The sequence below is a fragment of the Lithobates pipiens genome, unplaced genomic scaffold (assembly GCF_037356315.1).
Source record: "Lithobates pipiens isolate NorthernLeopardFrog02 unplaced genomic scaffold, aLitPip1_a1.2 Scaffold_25, whole genome shotgun sequence".
NCBI lineage: Eukaryota > Metazoa > Chordata > Amphibia > Anura > Ranidae > Lithobates > Lithobates pipiens.
Genome location: NW_027507787.1, coordinates 126,357,599 through 126,371,940, shown reverse-complemented (window position 1 = coordinate 126,371,940; position 14,342 = coordinate 126,357,599). Strand labels below are relative to the sequence as shown.

The following is a 14,342-nucleotide window of genomic DNA, read 5'->3' as shown; positions in this document are numbered from 1 at the left end:
ATGTCTGGGAAAGGATCCACGGAGCCCCAATGGTCTGCGCCACCACTGCATGACTCAGTTGCATATAATGAAAGAACATTGAGTGAGGAAGGCAGAACTGATCCCTCAATTCGGGAAAGGGGCGCAGTTTCCCATCAGCGAAAATATGCCTCAGGAGTGTGACTCCATGTCTCCTCCACCGTCCCCCAGTAGCTGCAATTCCTCATAGTGACCATTGGCTCATTTCGTTTAATCAATGCCATAGCCTCTCCAAGAGAGTTTTCTGTGTCTCAGAGAAACATAGTGTCGTCCGCATATAACATGGGTTTCTCACGAATTTCTGCATATTGGAAGCCTCTGATGTGTGTGTTTGCCCTGATCGGGAACCCATTTATAATTAGAGCCTTAATTATTTGGCTTCCTGTATAGAAGTCATTAGGATCACAAGTGATCCGTTCCTAAGCCAACTACTTTATTACCCAGATCAGGGAATTATCACTGTAACCGTGTTGTCAAAAGTCTATATGTAATCATATAGTGAAACGCGTTGACATCATGAATGCCTGAGACTCCATCGATGGCATTCCCTGTAGAGTTGGCGAGCTGAGTGGGGAAGACGTACAGGCAGTGAGCGGAGCCTACGACTACCACAATAGAAGCCAGGAATTACCCGCTTCATGCATCATACTGGGACATCAGAACCTCACAGAACCAGTAAGGAGCTGAGCACCCATCGTGTAAACTGTGTAAACTTGCTATGGCAGGGATCAGCTGGTACCATATATCGGGCAAGGGTAAAGTACACATGCATTTTGGCGGAGACTGATATATAGTAAAACCTTGGATTGCAAGCATAATTTGTTCTGGAAACATGCTCGTAATCAAAAGCACTTGTATATCAAAGTGTATTTCCCCATAAATAATGGAAACTCAGATGATTTGTTCCACAACCATTTATTCATAGGTCTTTCAGTTTCATAGTCCATATAAAAAGATTATAGCAATATGATAGGTTATATAACCATAACATGTCCATTTACAAATGGCAGCATTCACAAGAGAAGAGGGGTGCCTTTAAGTGTAGCAATATGGTTACACTTAATGAAGGTACAACATTTAGCAACTCACGTGGTTGATGATTAAAAGAGGCACATCTAATTATGCAGGCATCCGGGGTAAAGCTGTTACATTTTTTTTTCTTTTCTCCCCGCGCTTGGGGACTCTCCACGAGGGATCTTTTCCTGGGGGTTATTATTGCATTCAATGACACCAATACTGGGAGTTATTATTGCATCCATTGACATACATTTTGAGGGTTAGCAATGCGTTAACTTGCGCCAATGTTGGGGGTTATTATTGTGTCAATTGAAAGCAATACTGGGAGCTATTATTGCATCCATTCACACTAGTGCTGGGAGTTAATATTGCATCCACTGACACCAATGTTGGGGGTTAATAATGCATCCACTGACTCAAGTGCTAGAAGTTATTATTGCATCCACTGATACCAATGTAGGGGGTTATTATTGCATTCACTGGCACCAATATTGGGGGTTATTATTGCGTATATTTATACCAATAATGGGGTTTTTTATTTCATCCACTGACACCAATGAAGGGTGTTATTATTGCATCCACAAGGAATTGCAAGGAGACAAATAGCCTTAAATCACCAGTTAGGTGTACAATCCTAATCCTGTTTAAACCCGCCAAGCTTCAGTGTATAACCTCCCACTTCGTATCTTCCACACCACTATGATTGAATTATTCATTGACACCAATGCAGGGTGTTATTATTGCATCCACTGACACCAATGCAAAGGGTTCTTATCGTGCCCACTAACACCAATGCAGGGGGTTATTATTGCACCCACTAACATCAATGTTGGGGGTTATTATTGCTTCCACTAAGAGTCCGACCTCCTGTGTTTAGAATGCAGCAGGCCAGCCACTTGATGCAGTACTCAGGAGCAAGTGGAGATTATGGGAGTAGCAGTGTCTATTCCAGTGATTTCCAGCTGCAATTTTTCCATAACCACAATTTGTCACAATCTGGCAGGCGTGCCGCCTAACTTTTCTTCTCTGGATGCCCAAGGCTGAACTTCCCCAGGAGAAAAAATTATCTACGGCCCTGGAGCCAATTAATCTACCAGCATGCCTTTGGAGTGTGGGAGTATACAGAGGAAACCACTTTATCAAAGGGAGAACATGCAAATACAGTAAAGTTAATGTCAAGGTTGGGATTCAAACTGGCCCAGATGCTTCAAAAGGTAGAAGTGCTAACTACTGAGTCACAGTGCTGCCTGTATACATGTGATGATTGGGTTCCAAGAAACGTTTGGTTATACATTGTGTATAGAAAAAGGGAAATTTAAATCTACGAAAATGAATTTCTCTTAAGACTAAGCAACATCTACCAACTTACATCATGTGAGACCTCTTCTCCAAGATCAGCCTCCATTATGAATAACTTGGCAATCTTCTCACAGGGACCATGTAGTATTCTGCAGATCAGGGGGAACTCTGTCTCTCCTAATTTAGTTCTTTCTGTAAAAATATTTAAAAACAATTTACTAACTAGTGAACATTTATCAAAATACTGGCAAATGATTAACTCCACTTTTGTGGGGAAAAAAAATAGTAAATAAAGAACAAATAACATAGTGTATACAATTGCGACACAAGTCATATTGTAGTTTAATGGTATTAAAAATTACCTTTCCTTTTCTATCTACAGCCACTGTAATTTTCTGAGAATGCATTGGAATATGGCTATCTGGAGTTGTTCTGTACACAGTGTGTACAGACCACCCCCAGAAACATAATTTCCTGCTTGTGTGATTGGCTCACCAATTTTCCCAGAAGTCTGCTTAAAAGTCAGATTTCAGGCATCCCTGCGAAAAAATTTCATTTTTGGTGAGACACTCCCAGTAGGAATTTGTATAAAGGAACGCAGGCCCAGCAGATTTCCTCATTAAAGCCCTGCAGGTGCACACCCATGGGCGTCCGCAGGTAGGGGCAAGGGGGGTCAAGTGCCCCCCCAGAATCGGGGATCGGATTGGCAAATTTAGCACAGTGGCGTGCGAGCAGCCAGCGGGGGTGACACCATCAAAGTACTGTCAAGCCCCCCCATCAGTGTAGTGTGACTGCAGGCTCTTTTCCCTGCTCAGTCCAGCAGAGAACTCTGCGGCGCTGTGTCAGGAGAAATGGGAGCTGCGGGCTTTCAGAGTTTTCCCCCACTTCTCCTGTCACCAGGTTCCCTGCCTAGCTTCCTGCCCGCTCGGTTCCTTCCCCATTGGCCATAAGGAGAGCATCCTGGGACATGTAGTCCTGAAGATTGGGGGCCCCATTTTCCACAGGAAGAGGGCTACAGCTCGATCAAGTGCCACCAGAGAGAGCCACGCTACCCAGCGCCACCAGAGAAAGAGCCACGCTACCCAGCACCACCAGAGAGAAAGACACGCTACCCAGCGCCAAAGAGAGAGCCACGCTACCCAGCGCCAAAGAGAGAGACAGGCTGCCCAAGCCACCAGAGAGAAAAAGACTGAGCCACTGCCAGGGTACAGACATGCTACACTACTGACCAGAATCACCCCCGGGGAACCCAGAGTGAGCGATCATCCAGCCAGAAGGATCACTGCTGTAGTTTCGCTGGGTCTGGTAAGAGGGACTGTCGGCCATTACTTATCCTAGGGACTGCACTACGCCTGCTGTCTCTGACCATGACAATGTGATAATGACATTGTCGAAAAGGGGTGGCACATGGGTGACCCTAAAATGATGCCCCCCCCCCCCCCCCGTAAAAAAGTTCTGCAGACGCCCATGTGCACACCTGATAGATAATTATGAAACCCCTCCCATCAGACCCACATAGTACTGAGGCTCGGAGGAACAAACAGGGATTATTTCAGAATAACAAAAGGTAGGAATCTGCAACAAAGGTTGTTTATAATCCTTGCAATGTACATAGATTACCCAGAGGGGATTTTTTTTCCCCAAAAGTTACTCTTTTAAGTGTTCTTCAATACAAATGTATTCTTATTCTGCTACCAATTACATATCCTCAAATGTAATTTTTGAGTGCCGCAGCTATAGGTACACCCTTTTAAAGAATGTGAATGAACAAAACTTTATTCAACTCTAACAGAGGATGAGGGAACTGATCTATACAAGCCAGTTTGTGGTGGGTCAGGCTTCTTTGTATGAACCATGTTTTATGAACTTATTTTCCCCATGCATATGTTTATTTTGACACTCACAAGGCTTCCCATTATCCCCTGTGTGACAGGAAACTGTATTTTTATTGTCTGCTACAGTTAAATCACAGGACGAGTGAATAGGCACCAAGTACACATGAGCAGGCTCCCATTTCATGGATTGATTGGAGATGAACAGTTGGAGAGGGTTAGTGTAATGACAGCTGTTAGGCAAATGCTCAATGACATTCAGCATTAGTTACTGTAAGAGCTCATGAACACCATGTACAGCAATGTGCATTACATGCGGTTGTGTATTGTGGTGCTATTTATTGTGAATAGCACCAAAATGTACCTCCAGAATGCATGAGCACTCCAACGCAGTCCAGCACAATACATGGTGTCCTGTACATGGCCTTGCAATAAACTGCAGCTTGCTCCATTTTTGTCAGTGAGTGTTTCAGCCTATTCATTTTGAATGGGGTGTAACACAATGCACAGCATTATGGTTTCAATGAGTTCTGACAGCTGGAGGCTCCGCTGCAGTGCTGTGCTCTTGGTGACCTTTAAATCTTAACTACAGGCAAAAATACTAGTGGTATTCTACATCAGAGACTTACATTAGTCACTACAGTGCCAGTGTATCAGCCAAACTGTGAACAGATTGGCAGTCTGTTTTTTACTCTTGGCCGCAAAGCTGATATTTGTTGCTCTCCTAACACAAGAATGAATTGGGCACTGGATTCAGATTTTCTAAGGATCACTGGGCACACTGGCTCTGGTTCAACAAGACCCCACAAAACCGGGACTACCCTCAGGAGCAGGCAAAGGACCCAGAGTCGAGAAATCACATACATACAATTCAAAGACAGTTCCAAACAAACACGCAGTTGTCAGCTATTCAGCCATGCTGTAAACGTTGTTACTGCAGCAATGATTGCATGTTAAATTGTTGACATTACTTTTATTGTGCTGAAAACTCCTGTGGCCTTGTGCATATATGATACTCATTCACCACACTGAATTCTGAATTGCTAAGCAAGGAGATTGGCAAACACTTGGTCAACTTATTCTTGGTAGTATTTGTCTGCAAGCTGGAATTCTTTTTCTTTATCGTACATCACGGGACACAGTGCCACAGTAATTATTGTATGGGTTATATAGGCACCTTTAGGTGATGGACACTGGCACACCCTAGACAGGAAGTTTAGCTCCCTATATAACCCCTCCCCTTACTGGGAGTACCTCAGTTTTTTTCGCCAGTGTCTTAGGTGTTGGTTATGAGTAAAGATGTGCTGTGCTGAGCTTCTCTGGAGGAATCTTTGCTGTGGCAAGCCATGCAACCAGATCCATTGAAAGTGCCTTTTCAGGTTGAATTGAATGGTATCCAGGCCTTGTGTCAGAAGAAACTAGGTTCTGCTTGTAATGCTTCTCTTTTTAGAGAGCTGGACTCTGGGATACAGTGTTTGTTTTTTTTCAGCCATATTTCCTGGCGGGGTGGTTTACAGGCCCAGGAGTGTGGATCCCCCGATAAAAGGGGGGTGAAGATTGGGTCTGTCTGGTTTACCATAGTACCCTGCAACCGGATAAGGTAAGGGAGATTCCTAAGGAATTTTTCTAATTCTTGTGGGTTTTCTCCTTTAAGTAAATGTTGCTATGTCTAAAGTCCCCACTGGGGGCTGTCAAGAGCAGGTACGTGATTCCATGCTCGCCAGTCTCGCTCTGTATCACAAGCTGCACGCTTCCTCCAGCACGGCCCTAGGTAGGATGTGAGAAGGTTTTTTTTTTCTCTTTAGAGTGTCCCCCCACCTGGACAGCCTCTTGCCAGCAGGCAAAGAGGGAATGTGTCAGTCGGCCGTATGCCGCACCGCTCCCACTGCTGCCTCCATTATGGTGGCTCTCCATCCAGCAGCCCACTCCCTCTCCTCCACCCCAGCCTCCCCCTCCATGTGCGATCCAGTCGGATCAGAGCCCCCGCTCGCACAGGAAAAAGATGAGGGGGGAGCAATGGGAGGTCGGAAAAAGGGGGGGGTGTGGGGCCTTAGCGTGGCGTCGCAGTGCTTCAGCATCAATAACACAGGGCTGTGCAAAACTATAAAGGTGCACTTTTGCAGGTGCATACAGCTGAAGGAGGGACACAGACCAGATGGATGGTATGTGAGTGTTTGGTGACACTGGCATTCCCAGGGCACTTTTACTTAGCATCAGACTGAGCCTTGATAGCAGCGGCAGTTTCTGGACTATTTGCTCAGCAGTGGGTGCATTTTCTGGTAGTACCTCTGCATTTGTGCTTTGTACTATGGGCGGGGGGGGGGTACAAATACCCCAAAAAACAGGGACTCAAACCGATCTCCCTCAGAAACCCCCCTCTGCAATGCCATCTCCCCCTGAAAGACCTAGGGAGGCTGGTCAGAGTGAGCCATCTGGGTTAGGGGTTGCAACTGCTTCCAGCATTTCAGCTCAAGTATATATTACTCAGGAGGTTTTTTCCTCAGCCATGAGTGGATTGGAGGAAACACACTGGGTCCCCTTCTACCACTCAGGACCCTCAAACAGAGGAACGCTGGGAGAAGGAAGATGAATCCCCTTCAGGGGACCGGGAAGAGACTGATGAATCCTCTTCCACGTAATCAAGTGGGGAAGGACCCTCTTCAGCTTCACAGGCTGAGAAATTGCTGGTGGAATCTCTTACTGAAATGGTCCGCTCCATATTTAAGTTACCCGTAACTGAGTCGGTTGAAAAGCCCACTTCTTGTTTGGGTTCACTGAAGCCTCCTCAAGCTGTGCATGCTTTTGCAGTCCCTTCATTGCTGGAAAAGCTTATATATTCTGAGTGGGATCACCCTGATAAACATTTTTATCCTATGGAGGAAAAATTTACAAAAATGTGGGGTATACCAGCAATTGATGCTGCTATATTCTCTGTAAATAATAGTTTACTTGCCGTGTTGACAATGCTCAAATGCTTAGGGATCCAACCAATAAAAAGTTGTAATTCCTGTTAAAAAAACATTTTTTTCTTTGGCAGGTTCAGTAGCTCAACCTGCAGTGGCAGAAATTGGAGTGTGTCAATGAAAGACCACTTGAAACAGGGGCTCAAAGTTTTCCCTGAACAGCAGGACCAGGATTTAGCCGAGTTGCCAGCGGTTTTGTGTTTTGCAACTGATGCAATCAGAGATTCTATCCTTCAGACCTCTCACCTTACACTTGAGTTGGTTCATATGCATAAAATCTTATGGTTGAAAAATTGGTCAGCCAAAGCGCCATGCAAAAAGCTCCTGGCTGGTTTTCCTTTCTGTGGTGAAAGGCTGTTTGGGGATGATTTGAACAATTATATCCAAAAGATATCAAGTGGGAGTGCCAGTTAAGAAAAGGAGTAAGCGTCCCTCATTTAAACTGGCTCTTTCTCCAGTGCCAGGGGCATCAGCCTCCAGGCAATCGAGACAGCCTTGACCCTCAGGTTCAAGAGGTAAAATCAACCCCAGGGACCTAAGAAGTCCTGGGGTAGGAAACCTACAAGACAGACCGCTAAAGCCTCTTTATGAAGGGCGCCCCCGCTTGTTCGAGTGGCGGGAAGACTGCCACAGTTCTCAAGGATAGGGATGAGCTTGGTGTTCTCCCGTTCGGCAAAGCCAGAACTCTGTGGGCCATTCGCGCCAAATTCGTGTGGCGCTCACGGCCCACAATGCACTGCGCCATCGCAGTGCATTGCTGGCTCATGATTGGCCAAGCATGCACTGTGACCCCGCATGCTTGGCCAATCACAGCACCGGGCGCAAGGAGAGCCAATTATAGCTCAGGGGGTTTAATACACACCGCACTATATAAGGCCACCAGCACGGTGGCTTTGTGTAGTGTGTTCCGGCATTTGCAGGAGTTAGTGAGTGTTGTGTGCCTCCAGCGCAGTATACACCTGTACCTACCCTTTATTGCTGTTCTCTACTAGAGCCATCTGCAGGAGTTAGCGGGTGTTGTGTGCCTCCAGCACAGTATACACCTGTATCTACCCTTTATTTCTGTTTAATATAGCCATCTGCAGGAGTTAGTGGGTGTTGTGTGCCTCCAGTGCAGTATACACCTGTATCTACCCTTTATTGCTGTTGTTCTCTAATACAGCCATCTGCAGGAGTTAGTGGGTGTTCTATGCCTCCAGCAAAGCACAATATAAACCTGCATCTACCCTTTGTTGCTGGTGTTCTCTAATACAGCCATCTGCAGGAGTTAGTGGTTGTTGTGTGCCTCCAGCACAGCACAATATACACCTGTATCTACCCTTTATTGCTGGTGTTCTATAATAAAGGCATCTGCAGGAGTTAGTGGGTGTTGTGTGCCTCCAGCACAGTATACACCTGTATCTACCCTTTATTGCTGTTGTTCTCTAATACAGCTATCTGCATGAGTTAGTGGGCGTTGTGTGCCTCCAGCACAGCACAGTATACACCTGTATCTACCCTTTATTGCTGGTGTTCTATCATACAGGCTTCTGCAGGAGTTAGTGGGTGTTGTGTGCCTCCAGCACAATATACACTACCCAATTGCTGGTTTTCCCATCTCCCTGCAGGCCATTACTATGTCTGGAAGACCAACAAGGAGAGGCAAACAGTCATGAGCCAATAAAAGAGGGCAAGCAGGCTCTGTTTCTAGAGACAACAGTGCTGGTCGTGGACGCGGTGCATCGTCATCAGCACGTGGCCATGGGACACGCTTGTCCTTATTTTCGGCAGCTGGACGTGTTGAGCCGCATCATGTTGAAGACTTGGTAGAGTGGATGACCAAGTCCTCTTCATCCTCCTCATCCTCTCTCACCCGGGCTCAGGGTACTAGCAAAGCAGCTGCCAATGCATCCTCTTCCCTCGTCTCAATGTTATCATCAGTCACTCCTTCCCGAGATCCACCATGTCCTCCTGAGGAGTCCCCCGAACTGTTTGAGCACAGTGTTGGGTACATGCTCCAGGAGGATGCCCAGTGTTTTGAAGGCTCTGTTGATGATACTCAGCTAGAGGAAGGCAGTAGCGTGAGCGCAGAGAAAGAGAATACTCAAGAAGGACAGCAATCTGGCAGTCATGTTCCACCAGCTGCAGCATACTGCCAGGTTTGCTCCAGTGATGAAGAGGGAGGGGATGATGAGGTCACTGACTCCACGTGGTTGCCTGATAGGAGAGAGGAGGAGGCACATCTCCAATGAGGCAGGATGCCCTCCAGGGGCCAGCTTAGGGACAGCACACCGACTGAATCACGCCTCTGCGCGTTATTCCAAAAGTTCTTAGGTGTGGGCCTTTTTTGAGACGAGTGCATCAGATCGCACCACTGCCATTTGCAACATATGTCTCAAGCGTATCTCGCGTGGCCAAAACATTAGCCGCTTGGGCACCACATGCTTGACCAGACATATGTTGACCTGCCATGCAGCTCATTGGCAAGCGTACCTTAAAGACCCACACCAAAGAACAAAGTGGACCTCTCCTTGCTCCTCATCAGCTGGGATCTCCAACCCCACTAGACCTTCAGTCCTCTCTGAAACCTGCACTGAGAGGAATGAAGGTGCAGAATTAGGTGTGTCACAGCCAAGTACTTGCAGGCACTCTGCTAGCAGTACACCCACGTCTGATTGTAGCAAGCAAATTTCCCTGCCCCAGCTGCTGGACCGTCAAAAGAAGTTCACTCCCAGCCATCCACATGCCCAGCGGTTGAATGCTAACTTTTCTAAATTGCTAACACTTCAACTGCTGCCTTTTCAGTTGGTAGACTCTGCCCCCTTCAGTGAGTTTGTGCAATGTGCGGTTCCTCAGTGGCAGGTCCCCAAATGCCTTTTTCTCAAGGAAGGCGATTCCGGCTCTCTACCGGCATGTGGAAGGCAATGTCCGTGCCTCGCTGGACAGGGCGGTCAGCAGTAAGGTGCATATTACCGCTGACTCATGGTCCAGCAGGCATGGACAGGGATGTTACCTATCTTTAATGGCGCATTGGGTCACTCTTCTGGCAGCTGGGAAGGATGCAGGACAAGGTGCAGTAGTGTTGGAGGTTATTCCGCCACCACGCCTCCAAAATGCTACTACTGGTTGTGACACACCTCTCTCCTCCACCCCCTCCTCTTCTTCTTCCTCCATGGCCTCTTCCAGTGCTCTTTCCTCGGAACCAGCAGTGCTCCATAGGCGTTCAAGGGGCTATGCAAGTACGCAGGCAAAAAGATTCCATGCCGTGCTTGTGCTGGTTTGTTTGGGGGACAGGAGCCACACTGGGGCAGATATTTTGTCAGCTCTGCAGGGGCAGGCAGAGAGGTGGTTGACGCCATACCAGCTTAAGTCAGGAATGGTGGTTTGCGACAATGGCACCAACCTCCTCTTCACCCTCCGACAAGGACAACTGACCCATGTGCCCTGTGTGGCTCATGTCCTTAACCTGGTGGTGCAACGGTTCTTGGGCAGGTACCCGGGCTTACAGGATGTCCTGAAGCAGGCCAGGAAAGTCTGTGTGCATTTCCGCCGATCATTTAATGCCAGTGCTCGGCTGGCTGAGTTCCAAAAGGAGTTGAACCTGCCCAAGAACCGCCTTATATGTGACATGCTCACCAGGTGGAACTCAACATTGGCCATGCTGCAGCGTCTGCACACGCAGCAGAGGGCCATCAATGAGTACCTGTGCGACTACGGCACCAGGACAGGGTCGGGGAACTCGGTTTTTTCTCACTACGGCAGTGGGGCATGATCAGGGATGCATGTCCTGTCACCGTTTGAGGAGGCCACAAGGATGGTGAGCAGTGACAGTGCACGCATCAGTGACACTGTACCTCTTGTCCACCTGTTGGAGCATACGCTGCGTGGAATAATGGACAGGGCACTTGAGGCAGAACAGAGGCAGGAAGAGGAGGACTCCCTTGCCTCTCAAGGCCCCCTTTATCCAGACAGTGTTCCTGCTGTCCCACCCATCACACAGGAAGAGGAGGAGGAGGAGGATGATTGTGTCAGCATGGGGGTGGAGCCTGGCACTCAGCATCAGCAAAAGCAGTCTTGTAGGGATGATTTACAGTCCCAAGAAACCCATGGACTTGTACGTGGCTGGGAGGAGGTGGCTGCGGATCATGTTGTCCTTAGTGACCCAGAGGACTCCGGACCGAATGCCTCAGCTAACCTACGCTGCATGGCCTCCCTGATCCTGTAAAGCCTCCGGAAGGATCCTCGTATTCTTCGGATCAAGGCGAGGGACCATTACTGGCCGGCCACTCTCCTTGATCCATGGTACAAGGGTAAGGTTGCAGACCTTATCTTGCCATCGCAGAGGGAGCAGAGGATGAGACATTTCCGGGAGGCCTTGCAGAAAGGTCTGTGCAACGCGTTCCCAGAGACTGGGAGGTTAGAAACTCCTGGTCCTGGACAACGTGTTTCTGAGGCATCGGTCAGTCACAGAAGGAGCGGTGGAGAAGGTGGCTGTCTGACCGATGCGCTCAGACAATTTTTTAGTCCGCAGCCCCAAGGTATGATCGGTTCCAGCAACCATCACCAGCGCCTGATTTACATGGTGCAGGAATACCTTGGGGCAAGGTTAGACTTGGACACCTTTCCCACAGAAAATCCTCTGGCTTACTGGGTCTTGAGGATGAATCACTGGCCAGAGCTTGCACAGTATGCAATTGAGCTACTGGCCTGTCCTGTATCCAGCGTTCTTTCGGAACGCACCTTCATTGCTGCTGGTGGCTTTGTAACCAATCACAGGGTGCGCCTGTCCACCAACTCGGTTGATCGACTGACCTTCATAAAGATGAATCAGTCTTGGATCACCACCAGCTACCAAGCACTTGAAGCTGATGTAACCGAATAATTTTTTGGGAAATGTCACATCCCTTCAAGACTGCCTATGCTGATGCTGAGTGACTGTCCTGTTATGTTGACTGACTATCCTCTTCCTCCTCAATGATCCCGCTGATATCTTGGAAGAACATTTTTGGTTCTGGGTGATGCCACCAGCCCAATTTTTCAGCCCCTGTTTAACAGGGGCATGTAATTACAATTTTTGATGCAATGCTTTGCAGCAGGGCTCATTCCTGCACTAAAACTAGAGTATATGGGAGAGGTTGCAGTGTTGTGGCACCAGCAACCAGTGCCTAAGGCCCAATTTTTCAGCCCCTGTTTAACAGGGGCATGTAATTACAATTCTTAAAATATTTCACAGCAAGGCCCGTTCCTGCGCCCACTGAGAGTAACTGTTAGGACTTATAGTGTTGTGGCACCAGCACCACCACCACAACCATCAAAGGCCCAATTTTTCTACCACTGTTCAACAATGGCATGTAATTACAATTCTTGATATAATCGTGCACAGCAGGGCGCTCCAGCGCCCACCAAGAGTCACTTTGAGGGCTTACAATGTTGTGGCAACACCAACACCTTAGGCCCCCCATTTCTGCAGAGCATATAGGGCAGGCCCCTACTTTCAAACATCCAACTTACAAACGTCTCCTACTTGCAAACGGAAGGAGACAACAGGAAGTGAGATGGAAAAAGATGTTTTCCAAAAATCTTAATAGATTTTTTGACTGGAGTTACACTTTAAAAATGTACCAGTTCAAAATTACAGACAGATTCTACTTAACACAACAAACCTACACAGTTTCTGTCTTGTTTGCACCGCCTGTATACTGCGGTTCTGAATATATAGGGCCTGGGGGCCCCACACCTTTCCTTTTTTTAATATGGGTACGGGGTTCCCTTAATATCTGTACAAGACCAAAAGGGGCTGGTAATGGGCGGGGGGGGGGGGGCTACCCATGCCATTTTTCTAAATGATTTTCATCCATATTGCTGGAACCAGATATTACATTAAAACCACAAGCAGTTTTAAATGACTTTTTTTCCGTTAGGCTAGGTTCACATTGCTGCGATGCGGGAACGCCGCGAATCCGCGGCGTTTTCCCGCATCGCATACCTCCCGCCGGCAGTTCACACTGCCCTATGCGGACGGCTGGGGGTGTCAATGTTATGTTAATGACACCCCCAGATCCGTCGGCATATCGCAGTGCGATCTGCCGACTCGCACAGGAATCGGATCGCATGGTGTGAACCCCCATGCGATCCGATTCCGTTGCGGACCCAAAAAAGGGTCCCGTGCGAGTTTGCTGCGGGACCGCTGCGAGTTCAGCCATACTATCTGTATGGCTGAACTCGCAGCGCTACGGAGATCGGATGTGATTTGCTGTGCGAATCACATCCGGTTCTCCCCCCGCAGCAGTGTGAACCCAGCCTTAATGTCAATTTGTGCAGGGACTGTTCTAAACACTGGAAACACGTGCCACTTCACAGGCATACTATAGACACCCCCCAGGCACGATATTTAAAGGAATGTTTCACTTTTTTTTCACTTTAATCATCATTAAAATCAGTGCTCCCGAAAAAACGGCAGTTTTAAAAAAAAAAATTGGCATTGACCCATGTAGCCAGGTCCCCAAACCCTTTTTAGGACAACATCTTGCATATTAGCCATTAAAATTAGCACTTTTTATTTGAATGTTTGAGTCCCATAGACTTCAATGGGGTTCTATAGTTCGCACAAATTTTCGGTCCGTTCGAAAGTTCTGGTACTAACCGAACCGGGGGGTGTTCGGCTCATCCCTACTCAAGGGTTTGGCAGGAGGATTTTCAGGACAGATGGGTGGTCGCCATAATAGCTCTAGGTTACAGAATAGAGTTCAGAGAATCCTGTCTCCTCAGATCAAATGTTCCCAAAGATCCAGAGAAAAAGAAGCCTCTCCTTCAAGTGATAGACCGACTTTTGTCGCAAAAAGTGATCATGGTGGTCCCCATGGAAGAGCAGGGGTTGGGGTTTTATTCAAACCTTTTCACGGTGCCAAAACCGGAAATGTCAGACCCAAAAAAATCTAAATCGGTTCCTAAAAATTTGATCTTTTCACGTGGAATCAATCCGATCAGTAGTCTCCATCCTACAAGGAGGAGCATTTCTGGCATCAATCAATATCAAAGATGCATATCTACATGTACCTATTTTCCCTGCTCATCAGAAATATCTGCGTTTCGAAGTGGGAAAATGTAATTTTCAGTTTGTAGCTGTACCTTTCATTCTAGCTACTGCACCTCAGGTGTTTATGATGGTCCTGGCCCCTCCTCTGGCCAGATTACCATCATACCTAGATGACCTGCTCTTGATAGACCGGCCGGT

At 47.5% G+C, this 14,342-nt stretch overlaps 1 protein-coding gene across 4 annotated transcripts in view; it reads right to left on the bottom strand.

Moving 5' to 3' along the window:
• Positions 1-14,342, bottom strand: part of RASSF4 (Ras association domain family member 4) — an 855,531-nt gene that overhangs the window by 103,135 nt on the left and 738,054 nt on the right. For all 4 annotated transcript variants that reach the window (XM_077454834.1, XM_077454835.1, XM_077454837.1 and 1 more), the window contains one exon: positions 2,405-2,526. In XM_077454834.1, the coding sequence (XP_077310960.1) occupies positions 2,405-2,526 (122 nt within the window). The remainder of the gene's footprint in view (positions 1-2,404; positions 2,527-14,342) is intronic.